Source organism: Heloderma suspectum, chromosome 3, assembly GCF_057233095.1.
Source record: "Heloderma suspectum isolate Gila_16-S chromosome 3, 16-S_ref, whole genome shotgun sequence".
Lineage (NCBI taxonomy): Eukaryota > Metazoa > Chordata > Lepidosauria > Squamata > Helodermatidae > Heloderma > Heloderma suspectum.
In genome coordinates, this window is record NC_139460.1 from 325,266,760 (window position 1) to 325,286,707 (window position 19,948).

The 19,948-nt window shown below is 46.4% G+C and overlaps 1 protein-coding gene across 1 annotated transcript; it reads left to right on the forward strand.

Moving 5' to 3' along the window:
- Positions 1-9,974: 9,974 nt before the first annotated feature.
- LOC146351761 (uncharacterized) lies at positions 9,975-18,873 on the forward strand. Its single transcript, XM_084842107.1, has 3 exons — positions 9,975-12,330; positions 14,643-14,734; positions 18,128-18,873. Exons 1-3 carry the CDS (start codon positions 10,026-10,028, stop codon positions 18,200-18,202), a joined length of 2,472 nt encoding a protein of 823 aa, XP_084698233.1. The 5' UTR covers positions 9,975-10,025; the 3' UTR covers positions 18,203-18,873.
- Positions 18,874-19,948: the final 1,075 nt, after the last annotated feature.

Below are 19,948 nucleotides of genomic sequence, written 5' to 3' on the forward strand. Positions count from 1 at the left end.
AGAACGAAACTGCCGATGTCGTACTGCCCCTATACAAATCTATATGGTGCAACCACAGTTGGAATACTGTGTGCAGTTCTGGCCACCACACCTAAAAAAAGATACTGTAGAGCTGGAAAAAGTTCAGAGAAGGGCAACTGAAATGATCGAGGGGCTCCAGCCCCTTCCGTGTAACCTTTCCTTATAGGGAAGCACACAGGTCACCAGCGGGAAGAACTCTGAGCTGAGAGGTGCTGGCATTTTGGCTCTGCCCATCACTGGAATGTGGCCCCCAGCAGCTCCTCTGAAACTGAATTTGGCCCTCAGACTGAAAGAGTTTTGACACCGCTGCCATAGAAGGAGAGGAAGGGGTGGAGGGGCAGAGGGGGGGAAGGAATACCAGTCCAGCTACAGCTACTGGAAACAAAGCCCTGTGAAGAGAGACTGAAAGAACGGGGCATGTTTAGCCTGGAGAAGAGAAGACTGAGGGGAGAGAGGAGAGCGCTCTTCCAGTAATTGAAAGGCTGCCACAGAGAGGAAGGCCAGGATGTCTTCTCCATCATCCCAGGGTGCAGGACACGGAATAATGGGCTCAAGTTCCAGGAGGCCAGGCTCTGGCTGAACATCAGGAGAAACATCCTGACTGTTAGAGCAATACGACAAGGGAACCGATTCCCTAGGGAGGTAGTGGGCTCTCCCACACTGGAGGCGTTCAAGACGAGGCTGGACAGCCACCTGTCAGAGATGCTCTGACCTGGATTCCTGCACTGAGCAGGGGGTTGGCCTCAATGGCCTTGTAGGCCCCTTCCAACCCTACTGTTCTGTGATTCTAAGCGAGTCACCACACAAGCCGTTCTCTGGATTTTTCGTGGCCAGTAACTTTGGGCTCCCCATATGGTCAGAGGCTAGAGATCACCAGCTGCTCACATGGTTAGCTACCCTGGTAAGTTGTTAACCAGCCATCGCATGGTAGGAAGGCGCAGGGACGAAGCAAAAACAAAAAGAGATAGGAAGGCGCAGGGAGGAAGCAATAACAAAATGAATATGAATGATTCTAAAGATATAGTGATCATTTGTGAGAATAGGTATTAAAAACAGGTTGGCTGGCAGGGAGAGGGACATTGGCCTGTTCATTCAAGCAGGTAATGACACCCAGCCTTGGAATGAGGAACCTGGTGCGAGGGGCACATTTTACAAGAAGGGGTGGCTTTGTGAGCCTGGAGGAAGTGAGGTCTCTAAAAACAAACACCAGGCAGGGGAAATCCCAGCCACAGTCTCCCTTGTTAATGTAACAGCCTAAGAAGCCTCACTAAGAACACAGTGTAACCTAAATGGCCATTTTGAAACCCATAGACTGGCACACAGGGAGAAGGGGGGGCTGTCTGCTGTCCCTATGCTAGCTGTTCTGGTTTGCTCAGAAAAGTTCTGTTTTTGGAAGACAGCTGAAGGATTTCAGCTATGTTGTTCCAGGCTAGATGGAGTATTCAAGTTATGGTTCATGATATCCATCTATTTTGTCTCATTGTTTGGTTTTCTGATTCTACATGTACACCTAACAGAGGGACTGAAGCAAAGACCCACAAAAGTTCACAGATTTGTTGCCCTCTTTCAATCCTTTCACAATTCACCGTCTCATGCACTCATCATGTACCACTCCTACATTTTGTTGTTGTTGTTCAGTCGTGTCCGACTCTTCGTGACCCCATGGACCATAGCACGCCAGGCCTTCCTGTCCTCTGCTCTCTCCCAGAGTGTGCACAAATTCATATTCATTGCATCAGTGATGCTATCTAGCCAGCTCATCCTCTGCCGTCCCCTTCTCCTTTTGCCTTCAGTCTTTCCCAGCATCAGGGTCTTTTCCAGAGAGTTTTCTCTTCGCATTAGGTGGCCAAAATATTTGAGCTTCAGCTTCAGTATCTGTCCTTCCAATGAGCAGTCAGGGTTGATTTCCTTTAGGATGGACTGATTGGACCTCCTTGCAGTCCAGGGGACTTGTAAGAGTCTTCTCCAGCACCACAGTTCAAAAGCATCAATTCTTCGGCGCTCAGCCTTCCTTATAGTCCAGCTCTCACAGCCATACATTACTACTGGGGAAACCATAGCTTTGATTAGACGGACCTTTGTCGGCAAGGTGATGTCTCTGCTTCTTACTATGCTGTCTAGGTTTGCCATAGCTTTCCTCCCAAGGAGCAAGCGTCTTTTAATTTCATGGCTACAGTCACCATCGGCGGTGATCTTGGAGCCCAAGAAAATCTGTCACTACTGCCATTTCTTCCCCTTCTATATGCCAGGAAGTGATGGGGCCAGATGCCATGATCTTCGTTTTGTTAATGTTGAGTTTCAAACCAGCTTTTGCTCTCCACTTTCACCGTCAACAAGAGGCTCTTTAGATCCTCTTTGCTTTCTGCCATTAGGGTGGTATCGTCTGCGTATCTGAGGTTGTAGATAATTCTCCCGGCAATCTTAATTCCGAGCTGTGATTCATCCAACCTGGCGTTTCTCATGATGTACTCTGCATATAAGTTAAATAAGCAGGGTGACAATATGCAGCCTTGTCGTACTCCTTTCCCAATTTTGAACCAATCGGTTGTTCCATGTCCGGTTCTTACTGTTGCTTCTTGTCCCTCGTACAGGTTTCTCAGGAGACAGGTAAGGTGGTCTGGTACTCCCATCTCTTTCAGAATTTGCCACAGTTTGTTGTGATCCACACAATCAAAGGCTTTAGCATAGTCAATGAAGCAGAAGTAGACGTTTTTCTGGAATTCTCTTGCTTTCTCCATGATCCAGCGAATGTTGGCGATTTGATCTCTAGTTCTTCTGCCTCTTCGAAACCCAGCTTGTACTTCCAGTAGTTCTTGGTTCACATGCTACTGAAGCCTAGCTTGTAGGATTTTGAGCATCACCTTGCTGGCATGTGAAATGAGCGCAATTGTACAGTAGTTTGAACACTCTTTGGCATTGCCCTTCTTTGGCATTGGAATGTAAACTGACCTTTTCCAGTCTTGTGGCCACTGTTGAGTGTTCCAAATTTGTAGGCATATTGAGTGCAGCACTTTAACAGCATCATCTTTTAGGATTTTAAATAGCTCAGCTGGAAGACTGTCATCTCCGCTAGCTTTGTTGTTAGTAATGCTTCCTAAGGCCCACTTGACTTCACTCTCGAGGATGTCCGGCTCAAGTTCAGTGACTGCACTATCATGGCTATCAGGGACATTAAGATCTTTCCTGTATAGTTCTTCTGTGTATTCTTTCCACCTCTTCTTAATCTCATCTGCTTCTGTTAGGTCCCTGCCTTCTTTGTCCTTTATCATGCCCATCTTAGCACAAAATGTTCCCTTGAGATCTCCGATTTTCTCTAGTCTTTCCCATTCAATTGTTTTCCTCGATTTCTTTGCATTGTTCATTTAAGAAGGCCTTCTTGTCTCTCCTTGCTATTCTCTGGAATTCTGCATTCAGTTGGGTATATCTTCCCCTTTCTCCCTTGCTTTTCGCTTCCCTTCTTTCCTCAGCTACTTGTAAAGCCTCCTCAGACAGCCACTTTACTTTCTTGCATTTCTTTTTGTTTGGGATGGATTGAGTTGCTGCCTCCTGAACAATGTTACGGACCTCCATCCATAGTTCCTCAGGCACTCTGTCTTATATAGACCCAATTAATAACACACTACTAGTCTAATACCCGACTACTGATATAGTTGTCTTCTCCCGTCTCTGCACCCATTCCTACCAGCAACCTTATGTCTCTAAGCATTGTGTGAGCTGGCAGGTTTCCTTTTTCTTAAATGTCTGAGAAGTTAGAATGTTACTGAACATTCCATAACCACTTAGCAGCTGAGCCAATGGGCTCCTTCAGACAGGGGTGGTTTTTTTGGTGCAATTGTCTTTCTTCATTCACAGTATTTCCCGTGTGCAATGCATGACATTATTGACCTGCAGCAGCTGTCCCACACCTTCCCCCTGTTTTCCCCATGATATTTCTGTACATGGAAAATGCAGTGTTATTTGCAGCCATGCAACAGATCTGCCATCACCCACCCGTGCATTGCTGACATCGAGCTACGACATACTTTGTGTAGTCAGGTGTTGGGTGGTGCAGTGTTAGCACCACTAGTGACGATGATCGGGTGGGAGTGTCACCCTCCTGCACCTCCCTTGACCTCGAGCCCCTTTACCATTTCACTCCTCGGAACAACACTGGGAACTTCGGAAGTGCAGTAAAACTGTGTTTCAGTAGTACGGCATGGCAGAGACTGCTGCAGCACCCAACACCCGCAATATTGCAATGCCTTTACACTCAATCCCCTCTTCCAGTGTATACTTAAATGAGAAAAGTGGTGCTGCTTGCTTTTACATGGAAAATACTGACTTTTGCACGGGTGAGGGGACTTTGGAAGTGCAGCATACAGGCATTCACTAGTACAGAGACTGGCTTGCACACATGGGGCGGGGGAAGCAGACTTCTGACGTCGCAAACGTACCGTGGATTGCATGTAGAAGTTGCTGAAGAAGGGATCGGAGGCAGCAGAAGTGAAAAGGGGAGGCAAGAAAGTTGAAATGGAAAAGTTCATGCCGAGAAAGGGGAGGGGCTACCCCAGAGGGGCGGGCTGAGGGCTTACAACGCTGCTGACAACTGATAACATCCCTCCAGGCTCCACCCACCGGTGTAAATGGCAGGTAGCGTTATGCAGTAAAAGAAAAATTGGTTGTGTAAAGAACCCACTTACATCCCGCAAAGAATCCAGAAGCAGAAGCCCCGGTAAGTTGCAGGATAAAAATCCTGGTGTGCTGCAGCCCAATAGCGAGGACATATTTGTTCCAGCCAGTTACCCAAAGCTGGCTTTGACTATGAAAACAGATAAGGATTCACAAGATTGGGATGCTGGAGAGATCTGTTACCATGCATGCCTCCTTCTGAGCAAGGGCTCTGAAGCCCAAAACCATCTTTTCAAAAGGCCAGCCAGTGCTTTCTTTCCCTGGTGGAATGTTTCTGACAGGGGGCACTTATTTTATTACATTTCTGTACCCCCCCCCCCCCCGTTAGCCAAAGCTCTCTGGGTGGTTCACAAAACTAAACTTTAAACCCATAAAATAACATAGTAGAACATAATGTAAAAGCCATGAGTTTAAAACAGAATACAACCAAAATAGGAACCAAGTTCAAAGCCTGCAGAAGTGCAAAGATCACCCAGTACCAAAAAGGCCACAACGTAGGCAATAGGCGAGCAGCTATCACTGGTTGGTGGGGCTGCCAACTTTAATTACTGCTCAGTGCTCCTTGCTTTTGTGCCTTTAACAGAACCTTGATCAGCAGACATTAGGAAATGAGACGATACTTCTCTCCAGGCTATGAAAGCAACATTGGCTGGGATCTGCAGCCCATTCTGAAGGCATGCCAGCTGGGTAGAATTTTTCTGGTCAGTTGGCAGCCCAATTGGTTGTTTCTGAGTTTTAAAAAAAAGTATTGGCTAAAGAGGTAGTTGGTCTGTTTCACAAGAATATAAGAAGAGCCCTGATGCTGAATCAGAGCAAAGTTCTCTCTCGGCCCTGAATCTATATCCCACGGCCCAGATTTATTTCACAGATCCCTAAATGTCCATTGGTGCCAATGGGAGTTTTTTCTCAGCTTAATTGCCATGCAGGGGGCAAATATCAAAGGGCATTGTGGCTGGGGAGGGAAGACTGAACTCCCCTTCCCACATACAAAACCCCACCCCTGCATGGTAATTCAGCTTAGAAAAAATCTTTCAATTGGTGCCAGTGGGAGATTTTCTTAACTGCCATGCCAGGAAAGGGGGGGGGGGATTTCCAGCAGGATCACAATTAAAGAGGGAAAAGTACGCTCCTTTCTCTGTGCACTGTGGCCCCTCCAAATCCCCCCTCCACATAGTAATTCAGCTTACTAGGTGTCCTACTTTACAGAGTACAGTCCTCTATTTGAAGGGCTGTTAGAGAACAGTTCTATTTTTTGAAGGCATCCTCTATGCAATGAGCAGTGGGTTGGACTTAATGGTCTTAGAGGCCCCTTTCAACCCTACTATTCTATGATTCTGTTTGAAGGGCTGTCCAGTCCAAGTCCAATTTAAAGATAACCATCTGAAGGAAGAGCCCAGGCTCCTTGATGTTGCCTATTAACTTTTAATCCCTGGGCCACAGACATAACAGGCACACACATCACCTGGTCACAGGGTAAGATGTATTGTATTTCAATTTAAATTATAGGAATTCTTTTTAAATTTGCATCTACACATATACATGAGTACATGCAAGTTTTATGTAAATCGCTGTTCTCGTCCTCTGTTTTTGTGATATATATTTGCTCCTTTTTAATGATGCATAAATGGCCGGCCGCCTTCCATTCTTAGCAATGGAAAGTCTGGGCCCAGAGTCGTTTAAGTGCCTTGCAACACCCTGCTCCTTGGGCAGATTTCAAGAGATGTGTCATGCTGTCAGATTAGCTCAGGGGAGTCATCAGTACTAATCTCTTTGTACCAGGTATGGCTACATGTTTACCTAGTTTCACTTTAAATATCAGGCAGCCCTGCGAAGGATTAATCCTCTGAAACCAGGATGTGAATATCAACTGCCAGGCCCTCAAAATGGGCAAAGCAGTGCCAAATGCAGTCAGGCAGATGTATCCCACGGCTACCCTCCCCAAATACACCTGGAATTAGGAAAACAGCTTCCAGGTGAGATAATATGATTTTTAGGCAGATTTGAGCTCTGGTATTTCTCCTGAGCCCAGAGTTTGCTGTACTTGATCTTCAGTTTGGTAAAAAAAATAATACCACTAGAGAGTGGTGGCTCTGATGTCAGTGGGGCAGTGAATCCACTCCGGGTTTCAGTCCGAACCAGTCTGAACTCTAAAGGAGCTATGCTTTGCACCTTGGAGAGCTCCTTTAGAGTTCAGACTGGTTCTGACTGAAACATGGAGCGGATTTACTGGCCTCCACTGAACAATACATCTCATCCATTCATTATCAAGAGCTGTGGCATGAAAAAAAGACATCTCGAGCACGCCACCTTTCACAATTCAGCTGAACCAGGAAACCATTCTTAAAAAGTAAACAAAAAAGCAAGGATTTCTAGTAGTCCCATCAGAGCAGCTGTTGGCCCCAGATGAGAAGGGCGCCGGCGAAGCATTGCTGAAATGGGTTGCCATCACTTGCCCTTGCTGCCCATTTTCTTCTTATGGCTCCAGAATGCAGGGATCCATGGTAAGTGACTAATGCAAAGCCTTAGTGATTTAATACAAAGAAGCCTGTGGCAGAGGGAGGCGGGTTCCAGAATCAGCCAAATGCTTGAGCTTTATTTCAAAATTGCATCTGCCATAATAAGCCCTTGATAGATGATAGATAGATAGATAGATAGATAGATAGATAGATAGATAGAAACATTGAAGAAAGATAAATGCATACACGGAGGGCATAGGATAACTCCAAAATTGATTGAAAACTAGAGGACCTGCCAGTCAGAAGTAGTTCTACTAAACGCTACTAATCTACTAATCGCTAGCAACAGCAAAGTGTTATGATACTTTTGTGATGACAGGAATCTTGTTATGCAACATATGAATAATTTGCAGCATAAAAGGCAGAGAAGAAACAAGATCATGGCAGAAACCTATTTCTTGTTCACTTTTTTGTGTACTGTGTTTTATTCCATGCCCACCAGTAGACTTGGACAGCTTTGGCAACCAGAGTTGAATTCTTCTACCCTGGGAGGCAATAAAATACTCTGAAGGCAGTATAGAAACACATCCAAGGCAGTTTGTATTCTGTGCATGCCCTGTTCCATGTAGAAACAGCTTCTGATGAGTCTTAAAATGTATGTCAAGAAAATAAAGCACCATCCCTAAAGTTCCCTTCGATCTGTGTCAATTCCATGTCAATTTCTCTTCTGTAATATACTTTCAGGGAGACCTCTTGCCTTGCTTTTTAAATTCACTGTTGGGAAAGCGTGTAAATTGGGCATCAGCCCCTGGATGCTCCAGAGCCAAATCTGCCCCATATGAGAAGGGCCACTTGAACATCCCCTGCCCCATTGCCAATTCAGAGTTAAGTGGAGTGTGTGGACGGCGTAGTGGCCATGGCACCAGGATGTGCTAGAACTCTGTTTTGGGGAACTGGGAACAGAGTTGAGCCCACAACCCACCCACCCCTCCTCAAAGTGATCCTCACATAAAACTAGTTGCTGATCTTGGGGCTCAAAATGGTCTGGAACAATGGATCTTGCAGACAATGGGTCAAAAAGAGAAAAAAAGGAAGAATGTGAGCAAACGCCATTACAAGAGCTTAAAGCTTGGAAGCAGTTGAGAATGGGGATTACAATAAGCTGAAGGCCACACAGCAAAAACAGTTCTTAGGGAGGGGTTTGTTGGAAGGAAGAGAGAGCAAGAGGTGGCAAGCCATTCGAGGCCCAAAGTAAGAGCAAGGTTAATCATAAGTAATTATCTTCAAAACAAAACAAAAAACTAGTTTATTTAATTCTTACATTTATATCTCACCATCTTACCAGTTGAAATGAAAGCTACCACTGGCACAACCACCGCTGACACAACCACCATGGGCACTTCAGGAGGAGTGGCTACCAGCCCTACAGAAGAGACCACCAGCACCATCAGCACGAGAGGAGAAGAGATTTACTCCACACTCCAGTTTTCACACACTCGGGACAAAGCCACAGCTGAAACCACCACAATGGGTACCACAATGGCAGCTGAGCTCACACCTTTTATCCAAACTACAGCCATCACACCAACATTAACCCCTTCCTTCTCACTTGTTGAGACCACAGGTGAAATAGCCACCACTGGCACTCCAGCAGTTGAGGCCGTACCATCACACCACCCTTCCATTACCTCACCACGTGAAACAACAGCTACCACTGGTACTTTAGCAAATCGAGGCACAACCAGCACTTCAGGAGAAGTGGTTACCAGCACTACAGCACATATGACCACTACCATAATCCCCATGGTAGAAGAACTGAGCCCAACAATCCTACTGTCACCAGCTGAAATCACAGTACAAATGTCATCTACGACTGGTACTTCTGCAGATAGAACTACTCCAGCATCTCACCCTACCACGTTAGTGAATGAAACTCCACCTACCTTCAGCACCACTGCAGAAGTCACTTCAGAGGCTTCCTATTCCACCATCTTATCACTTGAGATGACAGCTACCTCTGGCACATCCATCGCTGACACTTCACGAGGAAGCACTACAGAAGAGATCGCCACCAGTGCTAGAGTAGAAGAGATTAGCTCAGCACTCCTGTTTTCACATGCTCAAGACCAAGCTACAGCTGGAACCATAACAACTAGTACCACCACAGGTACCACAACTACAACAGAGCTCACAACTTTTATCCATACTGCTGCCATCACTCCAACAGCATTTCCTGAGACCACTGGTGAAATAACAGCCACTACTGGCACTCAAGCAGTTGGGACCATACAATCACACTTCCCTTCCATTGCTCCACCATCTGAAATCACAGGTGAAATGATGAATCCCTTTAGTGTTCCCGAAGAAGAAATAATCACACACGAAGGAACAATATTCATCTCCTCCACAGCACTTGAAGCGACACCTACCACTGGCACTTTCGCAGTTGGAATTAAAGATGATACAGCTACTTCAGTAGAAGAGACTAGCCTGACATTCCTACCTTTAGCCACTCATGACAAAGCTTCATCCACAACAGAACCTGTTGCTGCCTCACGTGGTATAACCTCAGGCGAAAGTGTTGCTACCACCAGCACTAGAACAGAAAAGTCCACTCTACCAGCCCTTTCTCCCAAATCAGCTGCTGAAACTCCATCTTCCATCAACACCACTGCCGAAGTCGCTTCAACAACCCTCCCTCCCATTACCTCACCACGTGAAACAACAGCTACCACTGGTACTTTTGCAAATCAAGGCACAACTGGCACTTCAGGAGAAGTGGCAACTAGCACTACAGCAGATATGACCACTACCGTAATCTTCATGGTAGAAAAACTGAGCCCAACAATCCTAGTGTCACCAGCTGAAATCCTAGTTAAAATGTCACCTGCGTCTAGCACGTTTGCAGATAAAACTACTGCAACACCTCACCCTACCACCTCAGCAGATAAAACTCCATCTGCCTTCAGCACAACTGCAAAAGTCACTTCAACAGCTTTCCCTTCCACCATCTTACCAGTTGAAATGACAGCTACCACTGACACAACCGCCACTGACACAACCACCACGGGCACTTCGGGAGGAGTGGCTACCAGCCCTACAGAAGAGACCACCAGTGCCATCAGTGCTAGAGGAGAAGAGATTCGCTCCACACTCCAGTTTTCACACCCTCAGGACAAAGCCACAGCTGAAACCACCACAACGGGTAACACAATGGCAGCTGAGCCCACATCTTTTATCCAAACTATGGCCATCACACCAACATCAATCCTGGTTGCTGAGACTGCAAGTGAAATAACAGCCACCACTGGCACTCCAGCAGTTAGGACCGTACCATCACACCACCCTTCCATTACCTCACCACGTGAAACAACAGCTACCACTGGTACTTTAGCAAATCGAGGCACAACTGGCACTTCAGGAGAAGTGGCAACAAGCACTACAGCAGATATGACCACTACCATAATCTTCATCGTAGAAGAACTGAGCCCAACAATCCTAGTGTCACCAGCTGAAATCCTAGTTAAAATGTCACCTGCGTCTAGCACGTTTGCAGATAAAACTACTGCAACACCTCACCCTACCACCTCAGCAGATAAAACTCCATCTGCCTTCAGCACAACTGCAAAAGTCACTTCAACAGCTTTCCCTTCCACCATCTTACCAGTTGAAATGACAGCTACCACTGACACAACCGCCACTGACACAACCACCACGGGCACTTCGGGAGGAGTGGCTACCAGCCCTACAGAAGAGACCACCAGTGCCATCAGTGCTAGAGGAGAAGAGATTCGCTCCACACTCCAGTTTTCACACCCTCAGGACAAAGCCACAGCTGAAACCACCACAACGGGTAACACAATGGCAGCTGAGCCCACATCTTTTATCCAAACTATGGCCATCACACCAACATCAATCCTGCTTGCTGAGACTGCAAGTGAAATAACAGCCACCACTGGCACTCCAGCAGTTAGGACCGTACCATCACACCACCCTTCCATTACCTCACCACGTGAAACAACAGCTACCACTGGTACTTTAGCAAATCGAGGCACAACCAGCACTTCAGGAGAAGTGGTTACCAGCACTACAGCAGATATGACCACTACCATAATCCCCATCGTAGAAGAACTGAGCCCAACAATCCTACTGTCACCAGCTGAAATCACAGTACAAATGTCATCTACGACTGGTACTTTTGCAGATAGAACTACTCCAGCATCTCACTCTACCACGTTAGTGCATGAAACTCCACCTACCTTCAGCACCACTGCAGAAGTCACTTCAGAGGCTTCCTATTCCACCATCTTATCACTTGAGATGACAGCTACCTCTGGCACATTTATCGCTGACACTTCACGAGGAGTCACTCCAACAAGAGGCCAGCCTTCTTCTCCAGATGTAACCACACCTGAGATGACATCTCTTGGCCATACTCCATTTGCTACCAGTGCTCTAGACAAAGGCACACCGGCAGTCACATCTGTAGAAGAATCAATTGCTCCAACAAGAGGCCAGCCTTCTTCCTCTCTAGGTGAAACCATAGCTGAGCTCACAACATTGATCCAAACAAATGCCATCACCCCGACAACCCTCCTTCCGACCACCTCACCCCTTGAAACGACAGCTACCACTGGCACTTCAGCAGCTGAGCCCACAACCAGCACTTTGGAACCAATGCTCAGCCCTACACCAGCAACCTCCAGCTGGACATTTGAAGGGACGAGGGTGGCAATCCTGTCTTCACCCGCTCTAGATGAAACCACACCTGAAGTCACATCTGCTAGTTCCAGTCGTCCACGAGCAGAAACAGCCACAGCAGCGCTGGCTGCTCCCTCGCCGGGAGTTACCAGAACCGGACTCCATGCTGCCACCAGCTCTGGAGCAGGAAGATCCACTCTAGAAGCCCTCGCTCTAAACGTAACAACTGAAACCACATCCGCCATCAGCACTACAGCAGACATCACCCCAACTGTCCTTCCTCCCACCCCTGCACCAGTCACAACTGCAACCACGGTCGTGGCCAACTTCAGTATCACTACAGCGGCAAAGATGAACGCAAGAGTGCAACCGACCACCCCACCGCTAACTGCAGTGCTAACTACAAAAGTCACAACTGCAGCTCACTCCACCACGTCCCCACCAACTACAACCACGGTTATTAAACATCCAGCTGCAACTTCCGGTAAGTGTGTTGAATTTTTGCACCTGTCTGAACCCTTGGGAAGGAAAGTCATGCAGATGGCTTCCCCAGACAGGAAAAGCTTTCGCCACTGCCGGCAATGCTACCAGGGATGAGATGCTGCTCTGCAATGACAGGACTGGCCGGGGCCAGCCCAAGGTATTTTGCTGCCTGAAGCAAAGGAGAAGATGGCACCCTCCCCTCTCCGTTCCACACACAGAAACCCACAGGAACTGCCATTAAATCTTACTAATCACTGCCAACAGGATAGCATCCTGCACCCAAGGGCAACCGGCTAGGTTATGGGGTGCAGGACAGACAGTGTGGCTCTGACCTTGGCTCTGACCCACAAGAGAGGGGAATGGCTGGGGGGCAGGGGAGATGACTGCTGCTGCTGCCCCCCAGTGTCTGCCACCAGAGGTAGTTTCCTCACTCTGCCTAATGGTTTGTTTGTTTGTTAATTGCATTTTTATCCCACCTTTTTTCCTCCCGCAAGGAGCCCAAGGCAGAGTACAGAGTCTACAACAGCCCTGTGACGTAGATTAGGCTGAGAGCCAGTGACTGGCCCAAAGCCACCCAGTGAGCTTCATGGCCAAGTGGGGACTAGAACCCGGATCTCCTGAGTCCCGGTCCAGCGCTCTAACCACTGCACCACACTGGCTCTCACCACACTTGCCCTAATGGTAGGTCCGTCCCGGGGAGTTGCAGTCCAGCACGTCTGGAAGGGCCCAAGTTGGGGAAGGCTGAACTAGATTGCTGAGCTCCCCTCTTCCACCTTGTGCTTCTTCAGATGCAGTGCCACAAACCACTCCCTTGCCTATAAACTGGCCACCTTGAAATCAGTTGATAAAGGGCAGCATATAACTTTTTAACATATGCAGATCTTTGACGTAAATTTACTTTCTTGCCTTTTCCTTCTGGATAGGAAGCTTGTGACATCCAGGGGTTGGAGTACCTTGTGGTTTACTGCTCCTAAATCTTACCCTGTTTTTCTGTTTCCTCCATGGCTCTAGTTCAGTAAACTGAAGCTTATCAGGACTTTCGGACTGCTGTGAGTTACTTTAAGGGCACAATCCTATGCATGGTTAGACAAAAAAAAAAAAGTCCTACAACTCCCAGCATTTCCCAGCCAGCTATGCTGGCTGGGGAAAGCTGGGAGTTGTAGAACTTCTTTTCTTTCTGAACATAAATAGGATTAGGGCGCAAACCTATGCATATAGGCGTCTGCCTCCAAACTCGGAGGCGACCACCTATCCAATGCAGGGCAGGAGAAGCATGGAGGGGATCATTCCCTCCATGCTCCTCCTGACCTGCATTTTCGCCTGTCTAGCCGTGGGACGGCGGAGCGCGGGAGGAGGCTGCCCAATGACACATTGGATGTGTCGTGTCGGCATTTCCGCCCTCCCGGCCCTAGAACGCCCCCTGGAACATCCCATTTCGGCTGCTCCACGCTCCTCTTGTGAGCGGGGAGTGTGGGGCCATTCCACGCTGCCTGCGAGGCAGCGCGGAAGGGGGGGAAGGTCAGTTCTCCTGGAACAGACCTCGAAGTGCGGGCTCTGAGGTTGGTTCCCAGAAAACACGATATCCTATGGCCGTCTAGCCACTGACGAGCAGCCACAGGATTGCTCCCTTAGGCTCCTTACTTAACACACCCTCCCTACTTTGGGGCGTTTCACGTTTAGAAAAAAAAATTGCATGGTGTGAGAGGGCGGGCAGGGTGTGGGGGAGAACATGAGAGGGGTTTATATAATTATGGCTGGTGTGGAGAAAGTGGATAGAGAGACGTTTTTCTTCCTGTCCCATAATGCTGGAACTCAGGAGGGTCACCCAGTGACACTGATAGGCAATAGGTTCAAGATGGACATATAACAAACACATAATTCATTTAAGGAATCTGCTGCCACCAGATATAGTAGCTTTAAAAGGGGGAATATCATTAGACAAATGCATGGGGAAATCAGTCCATCAAGACTTCTGGGTTGTAGAAGAGCCTTCCCCAACCCTGTGCCCTACAGATGTGTTGGACTACAACTCCCATCATTCCCAGCTAGCATGCATGCACACTAGCAGGGCAGATAGCTGAGTACATTGACGCTGAGACCTTCAGCAGTCTCTGGGCTTTGGCAAACATCTGAGCCTGCTTGTTACTGACACCAATCATGCATTTACTGGCACAGTCGCCTTCTGTTCATCGCATGTCTTGTAGATGCGGAGATTTCATGCACAGGAAGCCTCTGTTTGTACATTGCAGTTAAAAGGATGCAAATAATCCAGAAGTATGTGCTGTGTCGTCATCCCCACCCCCCCATTTGCAGGCAGGAGCAGGACTCTCTTCATCTTGTCAATGACCCTGACCACTTCCCTGAACATCACAGACCCCACAGTCAGAGATGTGGTTTTGGAGAAGGTGAGACTTCATGGTTAGCATTCTTTGAAATTAGAGCGCTCAAGCAGGCCCTTCTTTAGCCATTGCGGGGAGCACATCTTCAGGTCCCCTCCAACAGATCTCTTCCAGCCCACAGGGCTAGTTTGCATGTGCATGAAGATCACTTGATCCCTCATCACTCGATTACTTGACATGGTCTCCCACAGGATGTGTGAACTGGCTCCACTGGAAAGCATTGTGTCTCAGGCAAGGCAAAGTGATATGGAAGTTCTATCTGTCCCATTTGGACTACTGCCATTCCACTGTCCAGTGCCCCAAAGAATGGTTTGCAAAGATACGTTATTTTATTTATTTACAATATTTATGTACCACTCCATATCTAAACAGATTCGGGAGCCGTGCACAAGAAAAGAAAAAAAGAATAAAACACCATATTAAATGTTGCCTTTAAAAACAGAATACCAATGAAAACCATGGCTGGTCAATCTAGGAAGTCTTCTTGAAATAAAAATGTTTTCAGCAGGCCTTAAAAGCAGCACACTGTTGGTGCCTGCTTGCCCTCCAGTGGCAGGGAGCTCCACATAAAGGGTGGAACTTTGAAGGCTCTTCTCTGAGTGGACTCCAGCTGGGCCATAGGTCCCATGCAGAACCACCAGGAACATGCCCTCTGAGAACCTCAGTGACTGGGCAGAGAGAAGGTGCTCTCTCACGTGTGATGAAACTTGCCCGCTCTTGGGCTAATCTCTTCTACTGTAGTGCTGATGGTGGTGGTGAAATCTGCAGAGCTAGTAGCCACTTCTCCTGAAGTGCCTGTGCTGGTTGTAGTCCCAGCTGCGAAAGTGCTAGTGGTAGCTGTCATTTCAAGTGGCGAGGTGGCTGGAGGGAGGGCTGCTGGAGTTATTTAGTCTGGATCAACGCTGTGAGCTCAGCTGTGGTTTCGTCTGGAGAGGAAGAAGGCTGGCTTCTTGTTGGAGTGATTGATTCGTCTACAGACGTGACTAGAGCTGTGCCTTTGCCTAGGGGATAGGAAGTAAATGGAGGAGCATGGACAAGAGATGTCATCTCAGCAGATGTGGTTTCCCCTGGAGAGGGAGACAACTGGCCTCTTGTTGGAGTGGCTGCTGTCACGTCCATGACTGCAACGTTGGTAGTAGGTGTAGCTGAAAAGAATCTCAAACTCTGCTATATCATGAATGACCAAACAACAACTCACTCTTGTCACACCTGGAGACTCTTAGAAATAAGAATCTGTATTCAGTCTAAGCTTAGTAGATGGGGATTTCCCCCCCCCCCAAATCTTTCCTTGCATGCGGCCTTTGCCTTTGGCATCAGCCACCACTGGAATGTGGCTCTCAAGAGCTTCTCCAAAACAGAATTTGGCCCACGGGCTGAAAGTGGTTCAACACCCTCATCCTACAGGAGAGGAATGAATGATGAGTGCACAATAAATGCCTCATGTAGAAAAGCCCTAAGGGTATTCTTCACTAAACACTAATGGGGCACAATCAGTTGGGCAGAACCTGCAGTCAGGATAATTTGGATTAATGGTGCAGGAAAGCATCAATTGCACTTTGCCTGTTTACACTGGCTAGTGCAGGGGCCTGCAAGTGCATATTATTGCAACAAACAAACAAACACAAAGGAAAGAAAAAGGAAATCACCACAAACCAAATCTGCAGAACATGGGAGGATGATACAGAAAACACTGGAATGCAACGTTGTCATCTGGATTCTCCATAAAAAGCAAGTGGTAAGAAGTGAGTGAACAAAAAGGATGGACATTCCAGAGAAAAGGGTGAGTGTTGAAGCAACCTTGGCCACAGTAGATAGGATGGTGAGAGCACTCTCTAGTTATAGATACAATTTCGATTTTTATCCCATCTTTTTGGCCCCATAGGGACCTCAAGATGGCTCTGGGACGCTCCAGGCATCTTAAATATTCTCCTTGGAGCTTTTTGAACCAGATGACAGCCATAATATGTAAACCACATCTCAGCTATACTGGGGTCAGTCTTTCGGTGCTTCCAGATGAGGCTTTTAGGGGTTTTTGCACCTTCACTCTGCCTCATTATTTGCAGAATGATGATGTTGCCTCCCATTTGTAGCCCTCCTATGTTTTCCCACAGCTTCTTCCATCTTTTTTCTTACTGCAGAAAACTTGTTAAGAAAGAAAAAATTGAATCATTGCACAAAATGACTTCTGACCACTAGTTCTAGGACCCCTCCGTCTGGAGGCACCCATTGTCTCTTGGGCTGCTTCCAGATGGAAGACTTCTGGAGTTTACAGTCAAAATGCCTCGTGCAGCTAATGCATCTCTTTTTCCTTAACAGATTTTTTTCTGGTAAGAAAAAAGATAGAATTTTTTTCTTTATCGTATGGCACATTTACATCGCATTACAATAAAAGCATTGTTGTTGTTGTTCAGTCGTTCAGTCGTGTCAACAACAACAACAATGCTTTTATTGTAATGCGATGTAAATGTGCCATACGATAAATAAAAAAATAGAGCATAATAAATATGAAATGTAAAATATAAAATATAGACAGGAATATTACAAACGTATGTCTAGGTTACAGATATAGTTTTTTACTTCTGTTGTCAAGCCAGGAAATCAGCAAAGTCTCCATTGTAGAGTCAGTTTTGACACTCTGTCACTACATGTTGGATAGTTTGTTTTTCAGCCCCACAATCACAATTTGATGATGTCGTTTTGCCCCATTTATAAAGGGCATCTGCACATCTACCATGACCCATGAGAATTCGGTTCAAGGTTGTCCATATCGCATGGGACTGGTCAAATCCAGGTGGTTTCTCCAAGATGCAGGGCAAGCTTCGGCATCGTGGAGGGCAATTTCCTAGCCAATGTTGTTTCCACGTGTTGTGGATATTGAAATCATCTTCTAGAAGAGCTTTGGCAGTAGAAATGGCTGGATGTCTCGATCTTAACCTGTTTCGCTCCAAGTAGGTTGTGTCATTTAATATTGGTAGCTGGAGATTGTCAATAATCTTCTGGTATTCTTGAAGAAGGGCGCTCTTTCATCTTGCATCCGGAAATGGTATATGGCTCAAAACAGGCAGCCAGTATGTGGGAGTAAACACAGGCGGATTTCAAGTGGAAGATGATGTCTGGAACCCCTGCATAATTCCATGAATGAGGTAGTGCAATTGCACAATAAAATCAGGTGTGATTATGTTTCCTGAAAGGTCAAATCTGAGTGCTCAGTAGTATCTTTCCCACCTATCTTGTAGGGCTTTAAAAAACCTCTCAAAACGTCTGCGCAGTGCAAGCAGTTTTGGGGTAAGAGGTCATTGTCCAGGGCAAAAGATCACATATGAAAAAATGCTGATACCATTTAAAGCACTCATATTTTGCATGGGCATTTCAACCCTGTATTTGCTTTCTCCCCTCCAGCTTGGTCAAGATCTGCATGCAAAGTTCCCTGACGCTGGCTTCAGCCTAAAGTGGAAAGGACAGCAGAGGAGGTGAAAGCCAATTCACTAGAAGATTTACAACCACTTGCTTATCAGAAATTAAGGCAGAATGAATCCCACTGAAGGAGAGGGGACTGGTCTTTGGCAGGTGACCATCATTTGTGACATAATGGTGTGCAGTGAATTGGATTTTCCTTCATGTGTAAATGAATATCCTTATTCCTCAATGTGGGCCCCCTACTTGCATGGCTTGTTTCTTGTGTTCTTCTGCTAGTGTACCAAAGAGTTTGCATAGCATTGTGACAAAGAGATTGAGCTGCAAATCAGGAAGTCCCCTGGTTCAGATATCACTTCTGCTGTTAACTGTCTCAGCCTCTAACTGCAACGTGGGGGTAATAATTCCTTTGTTGTTGTTCAGTCAATACCTACCTTACAGGGTTGTTGTAAGGATTACAGCAACATAATGTATGTGAAGTGTTTTGGATTGTTATTTATAGAGAATGTAGCCTATTTTGACAAAAAAAATCAATAGAAGGGCCTCTACCTGCTTCATGTTAGTTGCACATTAACTCCCAATGAAATTAATGGGGTTTAAGGTACTTATGACCTCTTGCGCCATTTATTTCAATGGGACTTAAGCATAATTAACTTTTTTTAGATTCATTAGATTATAGCCCATTGTCTTATAAAGTATTAAAGCTGACTCTGCTTGAAAGCAGATAGGATATATCAGATATATAGATTTTGAAGACTCTTCTCATTCAATCAAAAATACAAAAAAAAGTTTGAATTTCTTTTTTCCAAATTAGCACAACCTAAATGCCCCTAAATTTAACTCTTTCAGAAATCCTATCTACCCACTAGACATGTCAGGAATAGTGAAGATTTTCTCAGTGCACCAGGTGAAAAAACATGAAGGAACATGGAATGGCTCTAACATTTTCCCCAGTATGAAATGCATATTAGATTCAAGGCTATAGCAACACACCAATTGTGGGGTGGCTTTGGCTCAGGATATTCCAGGTTCTTCCCTGCATGTTCAGTTTTCTATAAGAACAGACAGTAATACCTCAGTACAGTGGATTTCATGCAGCCCCCCCTTTTTTTAAAAAGCCAAAGTCCCACCAAGCAGCTGCTTGGCAGGGAAGTGAAGTGTGCTGGATCCAGCCATCTTGCTCCCCATTGCAAAAAGTCAGTCATCAAAATGTTGTTGTTGTTGTTGTTGTTGTTTTTAAAGGATGCTGTGAGCACAGCCCCAGCTGCTTGTTTGGAGAGGGGCACCGTCTCACTTGAACCTGAGGGTCCCCATACCGCTAGGGAAAGGCACGCTGATACAGTGCCCCTAAGGCCACAATCCTATCTCCCTTACCTGGGAGCAGTAAGCCCCATTGAACTCAATGGGGCTTACTTCTGAGTAGACCTGCTTAGGATTGCTCCGTTACTGGACATTGCTTGAAACCTAGGTTAAAAAACCTAGGTTTTTTACTCAAGATGGTAAGGGGAAAGGTGCAGAACACATAATCTGATTGTGTACTAAGGATACCTTCTCCCAGGTTCTAGGATTTGGGCTCATGAATTCAAAGAAACCGGGGGGGGGGGGCGGTTTTGACAAGCACTTGGCTCTTAGTTTTTAACTTTACTAACATTTAACGTTATTAAGCTTCTTTAACAAAATAGGGGCACAATCCTATGCACATTTAGACAGAGGAAAGGCCTACAACGCCCAGCATGCCCCAGCCAGGCTTTCACTTTAAGTTAAACCTATTTACTGGTATTTGGGTTTGTGCCGTTTCACATGAAC

Bases quoted from the DNA above. Each gene is read 5' to 3' on its own strand.
- LOC146351761 (XM_084842107.1), top strand. From the start codon at position 10,026: ATGTCACCTGCGTCTAGCACGTTTGCAGATAAAACTACTGCAACACCT. The intron at 12,331-14,642 runs GTAAGTGTGTTG...CCCCATTTGCAG, and splicing joins ACATCCAGCTGCAACTTCCG to GCAGGAGCAGGACTCTCTTC. The intron at 14,735-18,127 runs GTGAGACTTCAT...TCTCCCCTCCAG, and splicing joins GAGATGTGGTTTTGGAGAAG to CTTGGTCAAGATCTGCATGC.